The following is a 25,486-nucleotide window of genomic DNA, read 5'->3' as shown; positions in this document are numbered from 1 at the left end:
CAAATACTTGCAAATCGTTCTAATGTTTTAGTTGCACAGAATATATATAGTACAAACTACATTTGATGAACTACAATAGAGTGCTTGTAATTCCAGGTAACATTATGTTTTTTTTTCCACACTTAACTCTGTTAAGTGGCTATCTTAGTATTATCCAACTGCATGTCTACATACATTGAATTTATGATATTGAGGTGCCAGTGTTGGACTGGGGTGGACAAAAATAAAAATCACACAACACCAGTTATGGTCAATAGGTTTATTTTGAAGTACTAGCTTCCAAATAAATCTGTCAGACTATAACGTGATGTTGTGAGATTTTTAATTTTGTCAACATTGAATTTAGTTATTTCAGCGCTCCACACAAATTATGTTACTGGCAGAGGGAGGGCTGGCGAATTTACTTTGATGGCAGCAACCAGCGAACTGCATTTGGGCACCTCATTGATGTTGGCAGTGCACCAACATTATATAGAATAAGCTCCAAACTGAATTGGTTGTGTTTGGGCGATCATCATTAACACCTCATATGACCACCATCTACTTCACACTGATTTCTGGGTACAATATCAATATCCCAGTCTTTATTTCTTACTCTGGTGAAAAGCACCTCAATCGCTACTTCGCACACTATTTCTGCCTTTTTCTCAGCAATTTTCTTACCTTGCCAAAAATATCAAGGACCGAAAATCTGATAATTGTGCAGTAAACAATAACCCTGTTTCTGATCACACCCGAAGAGATCTAATCTGCTGAACTCCACATTAGCAAAGCTTTGTTTTTCTGGTCTCATGCAGTGAATGATATCATCAGAGAAGATCATGCAGCAAATCAGCAGCTCAGGCCAAAGTTCTTAGATTTTTCTATTTATTCATAAGTTGGGATGATTTTAAAATTTTACTTTGCTTATAATAATGTATGTACTCACTAGGTGTTGCTTATAAGTTTTCTCTGGAACGACCATCTGTACAAAAGGTGGATGAATTCATTTCAGAACTTGTATAAAACTGAAGCATTTTCTATGTTAATGGAAAGCATGGTTGGTTTGGAAATATTTGAGGCCCAATTTTGTTAAAAACTAATTACTGAAACTTCAAAGGCATATGATGGATTGAGGTCAAGAGTGTGGTGCTGGAAAGTAGAGCAGGTCAGGCAGCATCTGAGGAGTGGGAAAATCAATGTTTCAGGCAAAAGCCCTTTATCAGTACTCAATTTCGTCTATATGAAGGATTTAGCTGGACAGCGCACATGATGTTTCCCATAAAATTAATTTTAAAAGTCTGAAAGACTCATGCTATGTGAAACTCACAAACTTGAGAATTTTCTTTTACAATATGAATGAGACGTGTTTTTCAATTTTGAAAGCAGTGAGTTTCATGCAAATTAGTTGTGAATACATTTTCACACAGAATGAAAAAGGCTTGAAATAGTATACAAGCAATTGAAGGTGAATATCACTACACAACTCCAAACCAGACACAATGTATCCATTGAGAAATGACTAAGCAGACTACTACTGAACAGCCATAATCCTGAGTAACATATGTACTATTGAAATTCTGCACCATAATAATTTCAAAAACTTGAATGCCCCTGTAAATTATTGTTTTAAGTTACAATACACTTTAAGAGAATGCATCCTATTTGCAATGTTTTGAAGAGTCCTGACAATTAGTAGGGCTTGGAATTATAACATTGAAAATATATATTGTTTTGCTATTACCAATTAGACGACAGTCCGGGCAGTTATTGAAGCAAGTTAACAACCATAATTAAAAGAACAAAGAAAAACTTTATTTCTACTCCACTATGGCAACTTTTACCACTCATGTGACCACTTTCCTTGATTGATAAACTACAAAACACGAAAAATTAATGTCTCTCACTGGAAAATGCATTCTCATCGCGCATAGTATTCATGCATTTAGTGCACAAATAAAACTTCAACTTTTTAAACCTCCTTTGAATTTGAAATCAGTTTCCTGACTGTGATATAGCAAACAATAAACAAGTTCTGAAACAGATCATTCATTTTGTTTCTGAGGAAATTAACTGTTTACCATTCTGATAATATTGAGATTTAGTAGCGTCAACATATTAAATAATGAGAAAAATGTGCACTTACTGGATTGTCTGTCTGATTAATTCCAATGAGGAAGACGAGTTCAGAGAAGAAGAGAGCAGCCACCAGATTTTTGTGAATGTTATGGAGGTTTGAACGTAGTGTTCTAACCAGCATGAGGAACAGGAAAGTCACAAACAAAGCAAACAAGGAGATTGCGACAGTGGTATATGTGACGATCTTCAAAGGGAGCACCTCACCATGCTGGAAAAGAATTGATAACAGGAATATCAAAATTTATACAAAAGCAAAGTCATGTGTTTGGCCACTGCTTTGCACTGCCTATGACAAATTTAAATTTCTCTAATTTTGCTGGGAACAAGCTTCATTTTAACAGTGTTTCCAGCAAACTCTCAGCAGAGTAAACTGGAAACGATTAACAGGGCTATTTTAAACGAGGAAAAGTCAGGTGAGTAGGAAGTTAAAGTCAGCCCCCCATTCTTTCACCTGCCCTAAAGTTTCCAGGCATGGACTCATGGCAATATAAGCTGTTCTCCTGAGCGGAGGAACGTAGGAAGGACACTCAGACAAAACTTTTAAACATAGCCTTGTTAGGTCATATTGATGTGACCAAGTCCCAGCTGCAGTGTTTATGAGGTGAGTGAAAAGCAGGATTCAGTTTCCTGCCAGACCAACACAGAACAAATGCAAAAAGGAAGTACATGTCTAAATTTCTCTTTCTCTCTTTCCCTGCATCACACAAGTAACTACAATTCAAAAGTATTTCATTTATTTGGGACATCTCAAGTACTCATGAAAAGATGCCATATAAATGTAGGAACTGTCCTTTATCCCTGTAGACCCAGGAGTAAAAAGTGTTCTTCTGGCCCTGAGGAGCAAAGTGTAGGTCTCCAATGGTGTGCTCTTGCCCAGCTTTTCCACGTCCACAACTGACTGTTGGAGAGCTAATCCTTTCATTTACTGGATGTAAGGCAGGATCTGGTCATGCAATTTTCCATCACTTCCTGACACACTTCAACTAAAGAGCCTGACACTGCTCAAACAAAAGTCAAAAGAGCGCTGCTGGAAAAGCACAGCAGGTCAGGCAGCTTCCGAGGAGCAGGGGAGTCAACATTGAGGGCATAATCCTTCTTTATGATGGGATTATGGCCGAAGCATCCACTCTCTTGCTCCTCGGATGCTACCTGACCTGCTATGCTTTTCCAGTGTCACCCTTTTCAACTCTTACTCTCCAGCATCTGCAGTCCTCACTTTCTCCCACTATTAAAACAAGGCTCAGGAGTGAAAACCCTTGGACTTCATTTCCGGAGCAGAATGAGTTTCCATAATCCTCTCACTCACCAAAAGCATGTCTGAAGTTAAAATCTATGCTGGTGGCTAGAAGTTCTTTTAAAACCAAAATGTTTTTTCTTTATGAGAATGTGTGGTTTTTGGGTGGGTTATACACCAAAATATATGAAAACAGTGTTGTAAACAATAAAACATCAAGGAGGTAAAATTAAAATGATCAACAATTACAAAGCTTAGGCCCCAGATTTTAATTTTGGGAAAGCTAGGGCCATTTTGAGTGATCTGTATGTGGGGAGCAGCATGCAGCAACAATCAATAAAAGTGCTGATTACATTGCATACAGCAGACCCAGCTCAGTAACACCGTTGTTACTATACTGCCAAGGCATTCTGCCTCCACCCATCCCAAATTGTGAACGTGGGAGCAATAGACCTTCATCAGTCATCTCTTGCCACTAATAAATTCTGTCTCATAAGCATTCCTTTCTTTTCAATGGCTACTGCTCAGAAACTGAAATAAATTAAACAGCATAACCTAAAATGAGCTCCACAACATTCTTGAATCTATTAAGTAACTCATGCTTTGAAAACATATTTCGAATTAATACCAGCCATCGACATCCTTACCTAACCACGCCTTCTCATTTTCTACTAAACGCTGGAGCTGTGTTAAGGCTTGAGCATCAATAATACTGCAATAAAATATTAGTAGTTCAAAAAGACACAGTGTCGCTTCAGGCTATGGAGTTTAAGCTTGCCAATGTCCTGCAAACTTCTTAATGTTGGCAGAGGAGGCAACATGCAAGATGACGTGTCCCTGCCTGTATTCAATGAGTAGAAAAGGTGTTTATTAAACTGGAAGAAGTGTGCTGCATTGCCTTGAGCACAATGGAAAGATTTAGTGCCTAGTCATGTGATCAGGTCTAACTTACCTCCCGCTTGGAGATGTCCATGAGCACTGCAAAACTAGTCATGTGATTGCACTGGCAGTTTATGTGTGACTCATTCCGAAGGACAAGTTCACACCCTTTGGAAGACCACCCTCCTGTGCCTCCAATCCTATCAAAGGAAAACAAATAAAGGGATTAAGAAAGAACCAAGAACTACCAGCTGAGTAATGTAACTTTCTAATGTTTGTGCATCTGTTAAATAATGAGCATGTCTAATCTATGGATACTGAGTTTTCTTTTTTATTTTCCCCATTAACTCTGGAAATATGATCATGTTACTTTTAACCAAACACGAGAGTTAGAGATGCCCTTCATAGGATTAGCCTCTTGCTGTTCCTTGATACTGCATTTAGCAACTGAGTGTCAAAACTGTGAAGAAAATGCACAAAAAAATCTTGCAGATTTTCACATTTAAGAACGTATTGGAAAATAAGATTAAATATTAAACAAAGCATGTAACTTCCACAGCATCAATTTGAAGATAACACAAACAGAATTCTGGTGGGATATGTAAAGGGCACTTGCTCCAGCTTTCATGCTAACCTTTCTGCACTAGGACTGCTGCAGGGTTCCAGTGAAACCCAAAGCAAGCTGGAGGAACAGCAGCCCATTTTTCACTCAGTGCACTAGACAGCTTTCAGGACTCAACACTGAGTTTAATAGCTTTGAGCCATGAACTCTGTCTTGTTTTGATTACATCCCCTCCCCCTCACGGTGTTCCTTGCATGGGTTTGCTTTCAGCCGAGCTGACTTATTTTCTGCAATTAGCAGCTACACTTCATCTATATCTCTCCTCTAAATCAGCACTCCCTTTGCCTTTTGCACTGGGCCTGTTCTCCTTTCTCAACAGCATAAAAGCATCACCTTAAGGCTGTCCTGCGGTGCAGTGGTAGTATCCCGATCTTTGAACCAGGAAGCCCAGTTCAAGTCCCATCTGCTGTACAGGTGTGTAATAATGTCTTTAACAGCTTGATTAGAAAATATTCGAAAACCTATTACTTTTCCAGACCCCTTCAGTCCTGAACAGGAGTCATATTGGTCTGGAAAAGTTAACTCTGTTTGCTCTCCATAGATGCTGCCAGACTTGCTGAGTTTCTTCAGCACTTTGTTTTTATTTCACATCTCCCACTTCCACAGTACTTTACTTTTATACAGAGGGGCACAGTTTATACAGTTCTCTATTTATGAAGGAATCGTACGTGAACTTTAGGTATGATGTGATGATGGATTCCAAAATGTTATAGTGAAGGGTGACACTATATTGACTTAGTTACCAAATCCGGTGGTTAAAAAAAGTCATTGGGATACACGTTGAACCCTTTGCGTTTCAGCAGGCAATTCTTACTATTTCCATCTCATCAATTCACTGGGTTCAAAGGTGAAAATAGAAGCCAAAAGCAGTCTTGTCTCACTTACGCAAGAGTGTGATTCCAAAATACACAGAGAGGCTTGGTCCTTTCCTCTGTTACAAACAAGCGATATTTTAGAGTCACCGGACTCTCCAACTGCTGTGGCAAAGGGTGGTCATTCGTGTAAACTGTAGCACTTACAATGGGTGTGTTTATGACTGGCCGATTAGGTACTCTGAAGAAAAACAAAATTTCAAGAAAGGCATCCATATAAATAAAGCTGTCCACATGAATTCAGGTGAAACACGATCTGCAGCAACAGAAGGTCTCAATATTCTTTAAAACAGGATGCCACAATCAGACACATATTCCCTTCCCTCCTTTAACAGCATTCCACGGGTACTCTTCCCTCTGGGACACCTTGGTCCACCCTTCCTTCACAACCTCCCCACCCATCCCCCCCACCACGACACACCTTCTTCGATTGCATGGGAATATAAGACCTGCCCATTTACCTCCTCACTATCAAAGGCCCCAGACATACCCTCCAGGTGAAGCAGCAATTTACCTGTACGCCATTTAATCTAGTCAACACTATTTTTGTTCACAATGCGGTCTCTACACTGGGGAGATGAAATGCAGACTAGGTGACCACTAGGTGACAGAACACCAGCAGGTGTCCATAAAAATGACCCTGAGCCTGCCACTTCAACACAGCACTGTGTTCCCACGCCAACATTTCTGTCACACACCTGCTCCAGTGTTCCAGTGAGCCTTAGCAAAAGCTCGAAGAACAACCTCTCATTTTCTGCTTTGCACCCTGCAGCCTCACGGACTCAACATCGAGTTCCACAACTTTAGAAACCAAAACAACTGCTGATGCTGTAAATCAGAAACAAAAACAAAGGTTGCTGGAAAATCGCAGGAGGTCTGACAACATCTGTGAAGAGAAATCAAAGTTAATGTTTCGGATCCAGTTGAGGAAGGGCCACCGGACCCGAAACATTAACTTTGATTTCTCTTCCTGGATGCTGCCCAGACCTACTGAGCCTTCCCAGCAACTTGTTTTTATTGTCCATAACTTTCGATCCTTCCATGTTTTTTACCCACCCCATACTTGGCCCTGATATGGATTGCTTTTAGCACAGTCATCTATTCTCACCTACTCCTAGACCTATTTTCACATTATACTGTATATGGGTTGTTTTCAGTAGAGCTCACCCATTTTCTCCTAATCTTAGCTCTAATTCTCACTGTACAGCTTTCCTTCTATCCTGGTCTGCTATCCACTATCTCCTTGCTTACCTAACTATTTCATATCTCTCGTTCTCTCTGGGCTCCATCTGCAGCTATCCACTCACCTGTCCCCTTTGACCCCCTTCCCCCAACTTCATCTTCAGTCTAAATACCCACGCAGTAAGCCAGTAGTTTCTCAATACTGCATAATATGGAAATTAATATCTTTAACACAAGCAATAATTTACCTATGATCCCTTAGTGAGTTACAGTGAGGACAATTGACAGGAAGCCAATACCATCTAGCTCAGCAATTACAGATTTTACACGCATAAGTTTTTTTTTTGTTAATGAGTTGAAGATATAACTTTTGTGTTTGTAAATTCCTGAACAGAATTTAACTTTAAAACTCACCTTACTTCATTTTCAAATTTAGTACTGATTACAAAATCAGTAGCCACTCATGAAAGTTATACCAAATACTGACTACCCTGGACAAGTTTGGAAAGGGTGGCTTTCAACATATTTTAGAAACTTAAAGCTGGAAGGTTCACAAGTATTTTAGAAATTTGATTGCATAAAAAACAAATACAAAATCTTACCTCATACTTCTTCGATCAGGATCATATCGCTCGGGCAAAAGCAATCCCAGTGATCTGTAAATGATCACCACAGCGACTGCATACGGGTGGGAGCCATCTGCATTCCTTTTGTTCCTTTCTGAAAACGTATCTGCTGACTTTCCATTGGCATTGTGTTCAGGATGGTCACCGTACCCTGGAGGATTATAAGGAGATATCGTATGACAGCAAATAAGCAAGGCAACCTTTTGACACTTTCAACTAGAGACAGCAATGGCATAATGGTAATGCCAATTGACTGGTAATCCAGAACCCCAGGATCATATTCTGGGTTCAAACTTCACCACCGAAGATGATGAAACAATAAAATCTAGTCTAACAGCTTAAAGCTTCAGTAGCTGAAGGCATAGCTGTCCATGCAGAAGGGCTTCAAATAAGGAATGTAGATGCTGTCAAAGTTGGAGACTGCAGGTACTTCAGAGAATTGTGGGGATGGATGAAACCAGGGAGGGACTTGAATATATGGATGAGGATTGTAAAATGTTGATTAACTGGAAGGCAATGTGTGTTAGCAAAAACCCAGGGATGATGGGCAAACAGGCCAGGAATGATGGGTAAACAGGTCAAGAGGCAATTACAAGCAGCAGAGCTTACTAAGTTTAAGGAGACCAGAGAAACATTGCAATAATGAAGGGAGAGTTAATAGAAAAGGATTTCAGCATTGAAGGGCTGATACAGAGTGGAGATACAAAGGTGGGAATAGGCAGTTTTAATAATGTTGCAGCGATGCTGCTGGAAGCACATTTCAGTGACAGATACAAAAAGTAAAATCATAACTCAGTTTCTGACAGGATACAGGATGACGTCAAGAGCTGGGGAACCAAGTTTGTGATGGGTCCAATGAAGTCAATGACTTCTATCTTCCGAAACATTAAGTTGGAGAATATTTCTAATCATCCAGTAGCAGGTACTGGACAAGCAATCAGATAATTGCGAGAAAATAGATGGGTTGAGAGTGAGATGGTGGGAGGTAGAACTTGGTGCTACTTAGTGCACACATGGAAAGCGATGCTGAATTTTAACATAATGCCATTGAGGAGGAGCACTGTATAATAAGGAGGTGGGGGAGGGGGGAAAGAGAAAGAGAAGTGAATGACAAGGTTAGTCCTTGAGGATACCAGAGGTTAATGGTCCAGGAGCAGAAAGAGAAGGCACACAGCAGGAGATTCTCTGGCCATGACTGTATTGATAAGAATGGAATCAGGCTGTTCCATCTTGGATCAGGCTGTTCCATCAGTTGGATGACAGTGAGGCAGTGAAGGAGAATAATGAGTGGCCAACTACTTCACAGATTACAGACAGGTTGAAAAGGATGAGGAGAATAAACTGTCATTCTCATACAGGATATCATTTGCGATTTCGGTAAGAGTTGCTTCAATACTGTGAAGCAGGGATTCGAACATTAGATTCTCAGAAATGGATGATGAGTTTGTGAGGCAATCGAACATGTATGGCCTTCAGCAAGAGAATGAGGTTAGAGTGGGTCATTAGCTAGCAAGGAGAGATGAGGAAGCAGCTTTGAAAGAATGATGTTAGTACCCAAGAAAAGAGAGCCATTAAAAATATCATCCAAAACAGGGGCCAAGAAGGGATGTGGTGTGGATAGCCATTTATCAGGAATAGGATTCAGGCAGCAAGAGGTGGGTCTTGTGGACAAGAGCTCCGAGAAGGTGTGACAAGAGACGGCTGAGAAACGAGGCAATGACGTGACGACTGAGTGAGGGAGAGAGGAAACTGAAAGCAAGTTTGACTTAGTGGGATATGGGAAAGGTGGGAAAGCAATCTGAGTGGCAACACCATCAACCTCTCATACCTGTTGCTGGAGGTAAAGCTAAGGGGGGACGAGACAGAAGTTGAAGAAGATGGTTTGCAGCAGGGAAAATAATGGAAGTGACCTTTGTATTCTAAAAGAATTCTCGAACAAAGCAGTTTTTGCAGATCACTGATCAAGCCAGATGTGGTGCTCAGTAGCTAAACCAGTTATCTGCCAGATCTGATCAAGTCATCTGACGTGTTTCAAAGGTCAACCCGGACACCTAAATGTTTTGACCATGAGGATGATCGCTGTAAAGTCTGACCAATGATCCGCCCACATTTTCTTTCTGCAGACAGCTTCATTCAACAAATGATACAATTACGTACTTTTAAATGACTGTATACATTTTGCTTCCTAAAGAGTGTAAGGGTTGCATGCTTCACTTACATACACCTTGGCTGGGAGTGGGGAGGGATGATTGAGCCTAATCTTGTTGTCCTCTTAATATTGGCACAACACCCAATTAGGATGCATCTAAACTGACCCTAAACTAATCGTAGTACTGTACATGATGAAATTAACAGAGTTGCACATGACCATTCTCATCAATGTAAGAAAACAGCTACACATCTAACAAGGGATTGTGTAAAAAGAATACTTCTCATTTTGTTTCATTACTGGTGAAAGTTCCATGTCATTGAAGTCACTTGACATCAAGCTGCTGTGAAGCTAATGTAATACTTACACTGAATGCTCACTTTCAAAGGCTTCAAATTATTTTCCCATGAACAGTTCAAATGAAAAGCAAATTAATTTATCTTAGGAGCCAATAGCCAGCTAAATTTCATCCTTTTGAATTTACTTAAGTTCTCAAACATTCTCAAAGAATTTTGTTCATTTTTGAAATTCAGTAAGTTAAATAAAGCCAGGTGACATGTAAGAACAGCATACTTTTTGGTGGTGTTTCAACATTTGTATCCACATTGCACATGCACCCAGTCACACATATTTCAAGTTTGGAAGTCAAAATTTAGAATCTTTTTCTTCCTGCATTCATGCTATGTGAATCCTGCACAGTTTGAGTTAGAAGCAATCAACTTATGATGGATCAAATCTGGCTCATGGTAAATACAACTATACTTCAATAACAGAAACACAACAATAAGGCAGAAGTTAATGCAACGTACCTGGGTCACCTTCAATTTTGAGGAGAGCATCTGGAAAAAACACACTGGATTCAAGGTCTTTGGGAAATTTTTCATGAATCTTCTCATATTGTGGCATGCTGGCACCAGCAAAGTTCACCATGTCCAAAAGTTCGACTGCAATGACTTGAGGTAAAGAGAAACACACACATGAAGTCCAGATGCATGGGAAAATGTTACGGTCACATTTGTTAGCTGAACATTTAAACTACAGATAGATTTAAAATAGATATTCACTTTTATGGATGTCCTATTGCATTAAAGGGCAGTTTTCTCCAGATTCCTGAATGACACCAAAATTGTTCAAAGAGTTTGTGTTTGGTTGCTTCAAAACTTTGCGCACAGTCACTTCAGACTAAGGTTTATTCAAACAGGGTGTAAATAGCAGCTTTCTACAAAGTACTTAACTGGCTAAAACTGTGGGGAAGTGGGGTGTCTGTGTGTGCCTGTTGGAGGAGTTGGGCTGGACAGAACTGTGCTGCTTTGTAACATGACTGTGACTTGAGGAGACTCCATAAATAAACCATTAAAGAAACAGTAACTGGTGCATCAAAACAAGATTAGTCCAGTCTGCAATATGGAAAGAACCTGCATTAATTTTGCATTCAAAACAGTTCCATTAATTCACTGATGGGGGAGTAGATAGAACACTAGCAACCAAATGGAATCTGACAGATCATGTATTGGGGTTTCCAACAACACATGATGAAATATTAATAGACTGCATTCCAGGACGTTCACTGACTGATTTCAAAGTGATTCCAAACTCATCTCAAGTAGATTGCTGATAGGGTGAATGGCACAGCAAGGGCATTCTCTACTGAGCTCAAAATGAATCTCACAGGGACCTAGCAAGAATTTTACCTCTATCCTGTGAATCTACACTGGATTGTAGCATTGCTCTTCATCAAATTTTATTCATCACATTACCATTAAAATCCCTGAAATGCCTGATTGATGAACAAAGTGTAACTTTTGATGCAGTTTCTGATAGCAAAATAGGAGTGAAAAGTGTTGAAGCTCTTACTGATTTCTTGATTGTCAGCTGTCGGGTGGAGGAATGGCCACATTGCAGCTTCTCTCGGAGCACTGAGTGATAAACTACAGCTTCAGGGTTTCTATGCTAATCTGTACAGAGCTTGACATTCTGAGGTTGGAGACATTTCAGAGGGGTAACTATGGTGATAGGCACACCCCTACCCCTGCAAAATCTAGCCCAGTATTTTTCAAAAAGGGGCTGTCATTCTGACCCAAGTACAATAAAGATGGAGTTGTCTCGATTACTCACTCATGTTTGGAGTGACAATGGTGAAGGGCCGAAGGTAGGTTTTCCTCAGGTTTCGTGCTATGGTGTGTGCATATTCCTCATAGTGTTTCATCAGATGTGCAGTTCCTCCTTCTGTGCGTTGGATTTGTTCCCAATGGTCCTTGTTCTGAGGGTCTAAAATAGCACTCGCAGCTTTGACAATGTTCTGAAACAGAAGTTATGGCAAACATTTAATGCTTGCAAATTTGCATTTCAGGTGCTTTGCGTTTGAGATGGAAATCATAAATTCCTCATCTTATTAGATTGGTCAACCACATTTCTGCCTGGGAAAGGTGCCAGGCAAAAGGAGATTTTTGTAACTGTTTCTAACCTGTATCCCGATTACCATTGAACAAGAATATTACTCTCTGTAGTGCTGTATTATTTACAGATAATCTTTTAAGCTTTTTATAAGAATTGGAGCCAAAGTCACCAGTTAATATCCTCTGTGGGGTTGACTGCCTCGGTCCAGTTGGTAATACTGTAAATGATACCCCATTTGTGAATACTAAAGTCCTTATGCTGTTACTTTAACTTGGGAACTTTATTTTAGATAGAAAACAAAATTGAAACTGCAGTCATAAAATAACAAGGTGGTCTTGGTCTTACTCCCTGGCTATGCGTAACCAGTTTCAAATGATATGCAGTTGCAGATATGACACAATGGCTGTCAAAATCTGATTCTCAGTGTGACCACATGCGTCTTCATGTCTTGCTCTGAACCCAAATCCAGGAACAAAGCATTAACTTCAGTATGATTCAAAAAGACGACATTTTTTGATATGATGCAACAAAGAATGAACACTTAAAGTAGTAGTGTTAAACAACCATTAATAAGCTCTGTTCAAAATATACTTTGCTACTGCATATTTATGTATATCTGCGTAAATACGGCAGCTTAATTTACAGATCATCTTATATTAAGCATCAATGGATGCATTCACATGTAGTGGCAGAATAATGTTGCAAATCAAAGACTGAATTGCATCATTTAGGGTGCATTAACCATAATCTAAGAGAATGAATACAACTTGTTTAAGGTACAACAACACAACTGTCATTACTTTGAGATATTTGAAAACTACACTGTACTCTCCTTCTCATAAATTTTATGTCAGATACCTAGCCTGCCTTATAGAGTAGGCTCGACATCAACTTGTCATCTGTACTAGGCTCGCTAACCAGTCAACCACAGGTGACCCAAAACAGCCCAGGTCCCAATGTCTTGGTGCTCCTGCAGAAGGTTGACCTGTCTGCAGAATGCCCTCCTCCGGCAGCACTATTAAACTGAAACTTGTTGTGGAGGATTTGGATGCAGAGCACATTTAACCACATCAGTATCCCAAATTTCTAGAATACTGCTAATCAGCATCTTAATCATTAAAGGGCAAAGTTGGAAGTAACACAAGCAAAACTCAAAAGGTTAGCTCATGAAAGCCACATATATAATAACCAGTCATGAACACAAAGGATGAGTCAGTATCATGTTCTTCTATTAGCATTACACAGTCAAAGAACAAATCAAAGAACATTACAGCACAGGAATGGGCCCTTTGGCCCTCCAAGCCTGCATCGACTTGTTTAAACTTTATAGCACCATATCAGACATATCACACAACCTGTTATTTTGAACACCAATGGGCATGGCAGACTTAATGAGAAGACATATTTCAAACTTGGTGTTCCAACTATCAGATCCCATTTTGTAAGGATACTAAGTTTTAAAAGTACAATGAAATGATATTGTCCAATATGGCTTTTAACATTAGGCACAGCAAGTATCAGTTACAATACATTCCAGCTCTGTTAACAGCAGCAGCAGTTCCAACTGGCAGTGACCTTTGGCTAAACATAGGAAAGTATTTCTCCTTTGGAGCTAATGAGGAAATAGGCTGCACTTTAAGACAATTAACTCTGGTATCAAGGGTCATGGTCAGTGGCTTATAGCAAAAGACCAAGTTTCAAGAGTTGACTTAATCACATGATAATGTTAATGAAGGTATGTCTGTCATTCTTTCCATACCTTTGACTTGAATTTCTGCTACTTAGCTGCAGGCAAACTTCAGCCAAAGCAATGGAAGGAAATACTGATCCAAAACTGAACTGCTTAAAACACCTTCCCCACTATACTCAGAGAAAACAGGCAATTGTTTTTAACATTATGAACAAATGTCTGTGTTAAACAAACAGTGACTATGACCTTAAGCAGATTTCTTTTCCTGCTGGTTGAACATATTATGAGCTAGGTTACATAAGAACTAATTAGGTTTTAGCTTGACATTCCTAAATCTTTGGGCTTTAATAGCATTAGCAAGTGAAAAGTAGACACCTGATCTTTGGAATCTACAACTATGTTGCTCTGCTTTCAAACATCAACCCTTTTTCAGAATCACAGCAGATGGATATCACTATTAAATTGTACTTACAGAGGCTACAGTATCTATTCATAATGAATACAAATGGGTGGCCGTAGAAGTTAAAACACTTTCCACATATTGATCACTGACTCTGTTCAGCAGTGAAATAGGGTTGTTTGTATGTCCCAGAGGAGAACTGTGTGCCCTGCAATCGCACACATCTACTTTAGATACATATTAAAGCTCTGTCACCACAAAATATTTTATCACAACATAGTATCACGTGATAAGCTACAGCAGGAAACATTCCAACCCATTTCTTAATATATTGGGGTGCTTCCTTCATCACCCCCTCCAACTTAATGGCATGTAACTACCATAAACTGCAGCTGGGGCACAAAGATTAGAAAGGGCGGGTGGATTCAGTTAGGTGAAATCAAGGAAGGAAAGACACAGGTTAAAGAAGATGGTTTCAGAACTGATTTTAACTTTAGCATATTGGATGCAAAAATTTTGGGACTACTTGCACTTTAGAGGTCACTATACTATTCTTGCACTACATAAGTCCCTTTACCCAGCGTATTCAAAAATTCAAAATTACATTAAGAAAATAGATTTCATTCTGAAGGTTATTGAAGGGAGGGATGTGTGAGCTAACTCTTGGAGTGCTTTCTGTTGTATGTTAGCTGTGGCTCAGCTTCTCTTATCCTCAAGTCAGAAGCAATTTCAGAGTCACAGAATTACAAAATTGTTACAGTGCAGGGAGGGGCCATTCAGCCCATCATGCCTGCACATCTTCTGAACTGGGGTTCAGACTACCCTTGGTAGTATGGAAAATAAAGAGCATGAAAGCATGGGAAGGATTAAAGCATGAAGACCACAGGCGATCTGGTGCAAGGGGTCTGTGGAAGGCAGGATGGGATAAGAATAGTGGAATGCTCTTACACCAATTAGCAGAGTAAGGTTGAGGCTGAAAGGTCACTCTGGTGAGATAACAGTTAGCCTCCCTGTTAAGTATCATTATGACAAGATTGGGACCATAAATATTTGGAACATGACATTAAATATCTAATTAATAGTTAGTAGAATCAGCCTGCTTGAGATGATTGACAATAAATATCTAATCACGACATTAGGAAAATATTAAGTAGGGTCTGGAATGGAAGATCATTGTTGTAAAAGCTGACATTAAATAGCTAACTGTGACATTAGAATAACAATAAGTAGAATGTAGGAAAATCTATAGTGAGACAACTAAAGAGATAATGGGAACTAACATCACTGGTTTATTGTGTAGCTAGAGTGAGATACTTTGAGTAATATAGTTGGACATGCTGATAAGCTAACAGAAACATGATTAAAAAAGTATAAAAAACCACAGATCCTGAGGTTTGGGGGCATTCGAGAATCTGCTTTCTCAGTGTTACAGTTTTTATTTGCAAATAAAAGACCTACTTCTTGAAGAACTCTCTGTGTCTCCTGGTGATTCTCTACATTTTCTCCAGGACAGTAATTCTCATGGCACTACTGTTGAAAAAGAGCAGGGGTTTACCCCATGTGCCCTGGTCAATATTTATCTCTCAATAATAGAACATTTGGTCATTATCATATTGTTTTTTCAGGAGTTTGCTGTACACAAATTGGTTATATATTTTCCTAAATTACAACAGTGAATGCACTTCAAAAATAAATCATTGAGTATAAAGCACTTTGAGATGTCAGGTGGTCACAAAAAGTGCAATATTAAGTCAGAGAACTATCACAGTGCAGGAGGATTGAGCTTTCTCCTCTGCCACCATAGCCTAGGTAACTTCTGCGCCCTTGGTAAAGATAGATGCAGAGTACTCACTTAATAGCTTGATCATGTACCCAGCCTCATTTATTAACGTGAGTATTTCTTTCTTTGCTTCTTTAATTGCTTTAATAATGCTTCATAGACAGGATACTGCTTCACAGAAAGAAATCAACATCTTTCATTGAGTATATAAGAATAAAGTAGGCAATAGCAAATACCACACCTCATTGAACTCAACATCTTGGGTTGCTGCAAGTTCAAAGTCCTGCTGGTTTCCTTCATATTGAAGGATCCTCTTTATCAACTCATAAGCAATCTTCACATCATTCCCATAATACGTTGGTGTGTGCTTTGTAGCATTCTGCAACATGTTGGCAATTTTCTTTGAATTGCGTGTATCCATCTTGGTTTCATTGCGATGCAGTTTTTCCATCTGTTGGTAAAGTATACGAAAAGAATTGTATAAACTTGTTTAACAAGGGATATTGCACTACCCTAATGGGGGATGTCCCCCAGTGAATTGAGATTTAAGAGAGGAACAGTCCACAACGGTTTTCTTCTTAACAAGGTCACCTAGGAAAGCATAAAAACATAGCACAGAGATTATGTGCTAACTTCCACATTCTTTCCAGTGATTCCTGTGTAACATTGGGATGACTGCACTTAGGATAAGACCAAAAGGATGGCCAGAAGATGAAAAGCTGCCCACAAAAGGCAAGCAACCATTTGAGAGCAACTCACACCCAACTCTTTGGACTCAAATGTCCATTTCTTAACAGCGCTACTGGCCATAATGAAAAGAAAAATCAGTTCCATAAAATTTTCTGGACTGGTTTTCAGATTTTCAGTCAACACCAAAAGTGTTAGCTAATGTCATGCATTAAGATATACACTTCAGAGTGGCACATCATGCCAATGTGCCATGTTTGTTTACCACATAATACAATATTTCTTAAAAAGAGGATGAATTTCATTTATAAAATACCTTGAAAACTCACAGGACAATTCAGAACGCTTCACAGACAATGAAACAATGCAGAACTGCAATTGCAAACAAAAAGGTCCCAAACAGATCCAACAGTTCATTGAATTCCTGATGGTGTTGATTGAGGAATAAACAGATCAAAGACGACATCAGGGGAATTCCCCTCATCTTCCTCGTATATTATCATTCAACCTCATCCAATATTGATGGTGTGACAGTTTAATGTCTCAACTGAAAGAATAGTACCACTGACAATGTAGCACTCCCTCAGTACTGCAGTGAAATATCAACTGAGAATGTGCAGCAGGTCTCCAATGTGGGACTTCAATTTACAACTATCAGAATTAGGAATGACGTCTTAAGGTTGGTGGGGCAATGATTCCCACATGGGACCTCTACATCCACTCTGACAAGTTCTTTGCAAACTCAGCATGGACACTTACTCATTGAGAGAAAGAAATGTAGTTCTGAGAAAACTTGAGAAATTACAGACAGATACAGACTGGGATTTAGGGCTTGAGAAATTACAGACAGATACAGACTGGGATTTAGAGCTTGACTGCTGCCACTTCAGCAGATTCTTGGAACTTGGCAATAAAAATATAGTGAAAGACAAATGAAAACTGAAACTGCAGCAAAGAATCAGACTGTTAGGCTGATTTCTCCAGCTCAATTGAGAATCAATCCAATTATTAGTGTTTATGAGACAATATTTATTCACGCTTGGCTCCAAGAAAGCAAAACTTGTATGGTATCGAACCATGTTCTTTATGCCAATTTTGTTCATTCATTGACCCAAAACTTTAACTCTGTGTTGCTTTCTCTGATCTGCCAGGTATTTTCAGCATTTCCTGTTTTCATTTCAGATTTCTAGCATCAGCACAATTTTGTTTTTGTGTTAATAACAGGTAAAATAAAGGGACCTACAATGGACTTGAGCTGAATGAAGGTGAGTGTAGTACAGTTGAAAAGGTCTGGAGGGAGCCATCCTTTCTCTTCATTGCAGTGACGAATTGCAGTTCCTGTATAAAGAGAAACAAAGATCTGATTACCAGACAGTCACTGCTCATTTCATTAACTAAATTGAGTATATTCAGACACCCACAGGGTGACAACTGGACAACCTCATAATTTAGTCAAAGTCATTCTTTGTTGAGCATTGTAACTTTTAATTTATTGCAATGCCACAGGCTCAAAGAATAACTATGCTACACTAAAGTACAGAGAAGAAAGAAAGGGTGATCGATAGTGAGAAAGAAGGTAAGACGACAATTAAGAGGGTGGGAAGAGCACATTCAGAACTCTGTGTACAATGATGATTTTACATTTGAAAATGCTGTGCATGAATTAACTTTAATAATTAGCAATTATGTACATTGAAATAAAAATTCTAAAGGTGCCCTGAAGGTGTTACTTGGAGCTGATGTCCATTGTTTAAACCGTAGATTTCACCAGGTAGGGGAGCACCACACATTTGATTATTTTCTGGAATAATCTGTCATAGCTCACTCTTAACTCTTGGCTTAATGGCCTTTAGCCTTCCTCAAAAAAAAGCCAAACTTTAGGCTTATCTAAAATTGTAAATAAATGTTGTTTGAAAACAGCTGAAGCCTTCAACTTAACTTTATATTGCAGTGGTGCTTTGGAATTCTCAAAATATGAGTAGAGAGTGGCTCTAAGCAAGTTAAATGCAAAACTGCTGGGAATCATTAATTGCAGCTGCCCAAAAAGCAGCTAACAACAGGTCCTGGCAACTACTCTGTAAATTCTGGCAGTCAGATTTATAGGACTATAATAGAGCAGGAGGACATTCACTTCTGTGGCAGCTTTCTGAAGGAGCAATCCCCTTAGTCTTTCAGCCTATCCTCATTCTTTGTCATTGCTGACAAGCATTCAAAAATAGATTTTAATGGTCATGTTTTTCTAACCCATTCATCAAGTAAATATACAATGCCTAACTTTCTGTGACAGAAGTCAAAACATTGAGCAGGATCAATTAAAAATTCAGATATTTTCTAAATGAATACAATTTTAGTCATTTGTACATGGACTTTCAAGCCTGACCCATGTATTACTGTTGAGTAAAGTACAATATCATAGGGAATACAGTGTTAAAACTGTAACATTTGGGAGACAATTATGTCAAATATTACATCCTTATAACTACTGCATTATGGAAACAGACATTTTTACTTCAGTCTAAATCTAAGTAATTAAGTTGGATCATCTTTTTGTTTCATAAATGCTCATTTATCATTTGCAGAATGACATTTCTGTTATTCACACAATACCATTTAGTGTTTCCTGCAGCAAATGTTTCATTAAATTATGTAATGTATCACATATTAGCCAAGGTTGGGGGCTAGATAATGAAGTAGAGATCTACTAGCCTTTATTGATGTTCTGTTTCAGTGTATTTCCAACTGCCAGATTAACAAATATTGCAAGTTGGATGATGATGCTTAATTCTTAATCAGAATCTGCTGTTTCTGGAGACCAATATTCACGCTCTATCAATGAAAGCCGATCACAGCACATTTGAAATCTGGTATTTTAACCAACGCTGACTTATACAAGTTGAAGAAAATATCTTTACATAAATTTCCAGAGTGATTATGGTGCTGCTCATCTCAGCTATTACTGGATAATCTTTATACAATTTCAGTTTGGACCACCACTATTCCCATTAATGTTCTATACCAATACTCTAGTTGCACCACATGTACAGCAATCCATGAAAAACTAAATGCTAAGAAAGGAGGGCCAGTAGATATTCTGGGGAAAGTATAGCTCGAACCAATTTCAGGAAATATTTTACACTGAAAGTGATTCATTTCCTAATGTCATGGAGATACAATCAATAGGTTAGGAATGGGAAATAAGATCAGGAGAAATAGGATTCAAGTTCTCTCCAGTTGCAAGTACCTACACTGCAAGATACAAACCTGCCACTTGTAACCCAGCAGTGAATCTGTTGGGAATATAAAACACTGTTTGGCGTATTTCTGATGTGGAAATGATCATTGACATCATACCACGCAAAATGTTGACCACATGGAATTACATCATGAATCATTACATCGACAAATAAATCCAAATTTCAAAAGTGGGGACAGGTACAGCAATGGCTAGATAACTCTGCATTAGTGATGGGGAAATCCAAGAGTCAAAATCAATGGTCACTTGGAATAAGTACTAGTAAATAAACCACAGCCACTAGGGATTTGCTAAGGACAAAACTGGTTTAACTAACCTTACTAAATTATTTGAAGTAATATGGTTAATGCAAATAGAATTTTCAAAGGGTTATTTTTGTACATTAAAGGTTCGATTTAAATACAAGTGGTTGTGGTTGATATTTAAGATAGCTCAAGTTATACACTAGTATCTACATGATTAAGACTAAATAAGGCATTCTAAGTATTCAGAACATGGCAGCAGGAACAGGTCATTCAGTTCCTTGAGCCAGATCCACCTTTCAAGATCATGGCTGATCATCAACCTCAATGTCATTTCCTGTGATATACCTTGAAGCCACTAGTAGCTAGAAATCTATCAACCTCTATCTTGAACATGCTGCACTACAGAGCTTCCACAGCCCTCCACAGTACAGGATTTTAAATATTCACCACTCTCCGAACAGAGAAACTCCTACTCATTGCAGTTGCAAATGACTTGCCACTTATTCTGATACTGTATCCCCTTGTTCTAGAGTTCCCAACCAGAGGAAATTACTGCATCTGCACACCCAGGTTTTGAAGAATTTTCTAAGTTTTACTGTGATCATCTCTCATTCTTCTAAATTCTAGAAAATTAATTATTCAGTCTCCTCACCTCTCCTCATAAGACAGTCCAACCCTCAGTCTATATCCTTTTTTTAGGGAAAAAAAAAATTGCAACGATACTCCAGGTGCACGCTCATCAAGTTTCTATACAATGGGAGTGAGAACTCTTTACTCCTGTTCTCAAATCTTCTTGCAATAAAAGGCCAATGTTGTGTTTGCTTTCCATTTGCATGCTGCATCTGCATGTTACTTTTCAATGATTCATGAATAAGGGCATGCAGGCCATTTTGGACATCGCCATTTCTCAAACCATCACCATTTAAGAAACAGCCTACAACTCTGCTTCCCCACCAAAGTGGATAACCTATCACTTATCCACATTATAGTTCATCTACCATGTTCATCCCCACTCTCAGCCTCAAAATTCCCTCAAAGCCTCTTTGCATCACCTTTCATCCACAATCCCATCTGGTTTTACGTCATGCACAAACTTGAAAATAATGCATTTTATCGCCAGTGTTTTTTTTACACCCCTGTGACAAACCCAATTTAAAATATCAATAAAAACCAACATGAACATCCAATCGCATGGGCATGATCTCTTCCAGATGTTAAGAAATGTTTATACAGCCCAACAACACATGCAAGCAGGGATGAGACAAAGCTTCTCTGAGCAATACTACTTATCTCAGTATTTAGGTCTAAATGTGTGATCTCCCCACTTCAACTTTGTGTTCATGCAATTTATAGGTAATGTTTCCACCAGTGACTCACCGATTGATCCCTTGGGGCACGGCATGGCTGCTGGTCGTCCATATTTTGTCCTTGGCCACCAAATCCCCGCTTCAAAGGCTTTTGGACACACATTATATTTCACTGAAACAAGTCAGATAAGAGTTAGCTCAGAGTTACTTTATAGTCATGGGAACAGCAAACTCAGTCCTTGAATATATGCAGCCTAAGTATGGGAGATACATTGGCCATTAATACTACAATGCAATAGTACCAGTCCAACACATAAATCTGAAGTTCTTTTAGTTTATTTACATATTAGCTACTAGAAAAGATGTTTTAAAAAATCCAAACTATTTAAATAAATCATATAAATACACATGAAAGCTCTTGAAGGAAGGAATTTTTTTTTGAGTAATTCTTACAACATACCTTCACAGCCATCACTGGTGATTTCAGCAAATGGGTTATCACAGCGATTACAGTGTTGCCCAATCACACCAGACTTACAGGAACATTGACCTGTTTCCACATCGCAGGTACGGGATTGGGAACCCATTGGAAAACAGTCACATGGGTAGCAAGTGTCGCTACCTGGAGGCTGGTAATGGTTGTCCTGCAAAGGAAAAATCAACCCAACCTAAGATTTCATGTGTGGCAGACCCTGCCCTGACATTTTTCTGAAAGGCTTAAACAGGAATAAAACCCAAACAGCTTATAAAATCTGTTTGAAGATTAATCTCTGAAGGAAATAAGAATCACTAATCAGCCGGACATTAAAAAGAACACAGTTAAACAAGTCTTAGTGCTTTCGTGACACTAGCTTGAAGGAGGGTGAACACAAGGCAAGAATATATTTGGATTACATCAAATTGACTTCTAATAGTTCTCTGAAGTTCAATGAGACAGGAATGCTTAGATTTGCAGAAAGCCAGGAGAGTATGGGAATGGGAATCCCAGCATGGACAGAGTCATGGAGGTCCTGCCAAGTTTAATGACTGGCCTTCACTTTATTGGCTGTTTTGTGTTTTCTGTCCATCATCCACCACATTGACAGCTGACTCATTATCTGGTGGGAAAACCAGCAGCAGGGGGGTCACAGCCGGAGACTCCTGGGGAATCACAGGCCAGGCAGCAGTGGTAGGACATCGGGGTGAGCACACATCAGAATTTTCTGAGCCACAAGGTGGGGGAAGGAGATGCCAATCTGCAGTAAGGAGGCTTCCCTGCAAAGGCCAGGGGAACATACTGGTTACTCTTGGACCACGGTGACGGTTATAAAACAAAAAGCACTTGCTTGCAGCTCACCTCCATTTTCTTGCTGAAGTTGTCCCACTATGGGAGGAGGCACATTTCCTTTTCATTCGGGTTTAACTGCCACCCCCAACCTCTCTAACCACCTCTCTATTGCTGCCAGTTCTTTACACCATTAATTTGACACAATTTGCACCTTTGTACAGGCTGGTTATTTTTCCCTATGGCCACTGCACTAATGGTAGACATTCATCACACAAACATTTCTCTTAGTTCAGTCACCACATTAACAACTATTTTTCAATTATCTTTCAAAAATCAGATACACTGAGCACCTAGAGGAAACGTGCTGACTCCCATTGTCACAAAACAGCAGTAACTTTTCTCTAGCAGATTATCTGACAGGATGGCATTTTTGACACATCATTCTCTCTTCCTCATTACCCTGACAGCAAAGAGCAACAATTCAACATCTTCCCTATCTACCTGGTCTCTCAAGCTGTCACAGAGGGAGGACAGCAAAAAAATTCAAATCCAGACTTCAGTCCAAACATTACTCCAACATCAAAATAAATAGTGTTGAAGACAACAGCATATTCCCATTGAGCTGGATTCCACCCACCACCGCCCTGGTGATTTTAAATGGGCACTAATATTTGCCATGGAGCTACTGTACCTGATGTCAAGAATATCAGAACATAGCAACTTTTTTATTAACTGGTACCCAGGGGACCAGGAGAATGCCAGTTGATTAAATATTCTGGATAATCAAGATGTATGTATGATCACAGTAAACCCTGATCAAGCAAAACTTTGAGATGACAACATCCCTCAAAAAAAATCGATGGTAAACCATCAACATGCCTCCTAAAATCAATGTAAAAACACAGTAAGTAACAAAAACATAATATCACAGTTATACTTTATTTACAGCATAATTACTCAGACATCGCAGTATTTATGGTACAGTATATAATTTTTGCATGTTGAATCAGGAGTGTCAGTTGACAAGGTGCCAGTTAAAACAAAGTTTGCTGTATCTGAATCCTTTTAAATCAGAAAGGTGAAAATACAATGACAGAACAGCAGAATTCAAGCAAAAACTACTGATTTGATGACTGGGATTAACACGCTCATTTTCACAAGTGGAGAAAAGCTAGTTTGGTCATTTAGATTGAAGTAAGCTTTTAGTTTTGTAAATGCTGCTGTGGATGAGAGCTGTGAACTATGATGGAAACTACTTGCTATTCTTCACAGTCAGGACATTCGGAACAAGTGGAAAGGGTTTGTTTATTCAGAGCACTGAGAGGGAATAAACATTCACAATTCAAGGAACTTGTTATGAAGAGAAGAGTGCTGTAGGAGAACTTCAGAAACGGCTTATTTTAAACCATTAAACACGTTTTATCTGGAACAATTCCACTGACAAACTCTGCTATACATCTAATTTATTCAGTTACAGAATCATTCACTGTAATGAAGGACCTCATACTAGGGAGTTGTATTTTAATGGGAAGGAAATAGATGATTGGGTTGGAAAATAAGATCCATGTCATTGATACATTTGGTCACAGTTTGGCATTATTCACAAGTTCATCGTTAAATTTTACAAGCACATTAGCAACTATTTTAACATGGGAAATATGACTATTGTCATGTAAAAAAGTAATGACATAGTCAGAGTAATCTATTCCTCTAAAAACATCATTCAGACTGTCTGCGAGAGACTTCAAGGTAAATACTAATACCAACAGTAATCACTTATAGTAGTTGATAGAGAATTACTGCAGAATGTTATGCTGCAACTAATCACACATCCAGTGGATTCCATGCTTTGTAAATCAGAGACAAAATTAACCAGTCAAAATATTATTTTAATGAATAGTGAGATATGTATGTATGGGGTAAAAAGCAGAAGAAAATGGGAGATTTTTAAATAAGACTATAGAACCTATATTAATTGAAAGCTAGTTTCAAATATTCATTCCCTCCAAAGATGAAGCCTCCAAATGACTGGGATTCCATACACAGAAGACAAGTCCGTCAGCAGTTCCTCACCTTGCACCGGCATTCACCTGTGGTTTTGTTACAGTCAGGGTTGAAGCCTTTGTTGGTATCACAGTTACAAGGACCACACATGGGATTCCCCCACCTTCCCCTTGGACACGGCAGGTCAATTCTGAAAAGAAGCCGCAGATTAGACCTTCAACATTGCAGTAGGCACTAGTTCTAAACAATGACACATTTTCTGAACCAACGGTCAATAGTTACTTAGATGGAAATCAGAAAGTCTCCACCTCCAAATCTCAGGATGGTATTACTTCCACGATGAAGGCCAAATCCACTTCCCAACCTCTTCAGGATGAATATTAACCAATTCACATAGCTAGCAGGTGCAAGCAGCTTGCCAATTTTTCAAAACAATGCAGGAACAAAAAGAACTGATAACAGATTCAATCAATCTCAGGATGGAAGCATCCAGCCACAGGCAAACGCCTGCAATAAAGCTCTCTCACGGGCCCCCTCTAAAACGTGATACACTGTACCTCAAACGTGACCGCTGTCACAAATTGCACTGCCAAAAGTCTAGCATTGCAGAGATGACTCAATCACAATCAGACTGACCACTGTGTTGCACAACGCAATTGATCAGTTAGATATATTTTTATAACATCTAAGCTCAAATTAAAACATATACTGGCTGTAGACAATTCTTTCTGAACGCCAACAATGTCAAATTTCCAAAACATAGAGGATTACATT

The 25,486-nt window shown here is 39.0% G+C and overlaps 1 protein-coding gene across 3 annotated transcripts in view; it reads right to left on the bottom strand.

The window, feature by feature from the left end:
• celsr1a (cadherin EGF LAG seven-pass G-type receptor 1a) overlaps window positions 1–25,486 on the bottom strand; it is a 313,982-nt gene that overhangs the window by 23,543 nt on the left and 264,953 nt on the right. For all 3 annotated transcript variants that reach the window (XM_043713695.2, XM_043713696.2, XM_043713697.2), the window contains exons 15-25: window positions 24,782–24,902; window positions 21,902–22,085; window positions 21,512–21,613; window positions 17,880–17,974; window positions 16,191–16,400; window positions 11,798–11,981; window positions 10,492–10,635; window positions 7,510–7,684; window positions 5,739–5,906; window positions 4,305–4,431; window positions 2,126–2,326 (exon numbers count right to left, since the gene is read on the bottom strand). In XM_043713695.2, coding sequence (XP_043569630.2) covers window positions 2,126–2,326; window positions 4,305–4,431; window positions 5,739–5,906; window positions 7,510–7,684; window positions 10,492–10,635; window positions 11,798–11,981; window positions 16,191–16,400; window positions 17,880–17,974; window positions 21,512–21,613; window positions 21,902–22,085; window positions 24,782–24,902 — 1,711 coding nt within the window. The remainder of the gene's footprint in view (window positions 1–2,125; window positions 2,327–4,304; window positions 4,432–5,738; window positions 5,907–7,509; window positions 7,685–10,491; window positions 10,636–11,797; window positions 11,982–16,190; window positions 16,401–17,879; window positions 17,975–21,511; window positions 21,614–21,901; window positions 22,086–24,781; window positions 24,903–25,486) is intronic.

The sequence above is a fragment of the Chiloscyllium plagiosum genome, unplaced genomic scaffold (assembly GCF_037043375.1).
Source record: "Chiloscyllium plagiosum isolate Xiang-an unplaced genomic scaffold, Cpla_swu_hap1 HiC_scaffold_23, whole genome shotgun sequence".
Taxonomy (NCBI): domain Eukaryota; kingdom Metazoa; phylum Chordata; class Chondrichthyes; order Orectolobiformes; family Hemiscylliidae; genus Chiloscyllium; species Chiloscyllium plagiosum.
This window is presented reverse-complemented; position numbering and strand designations above follow the sequence as displayed.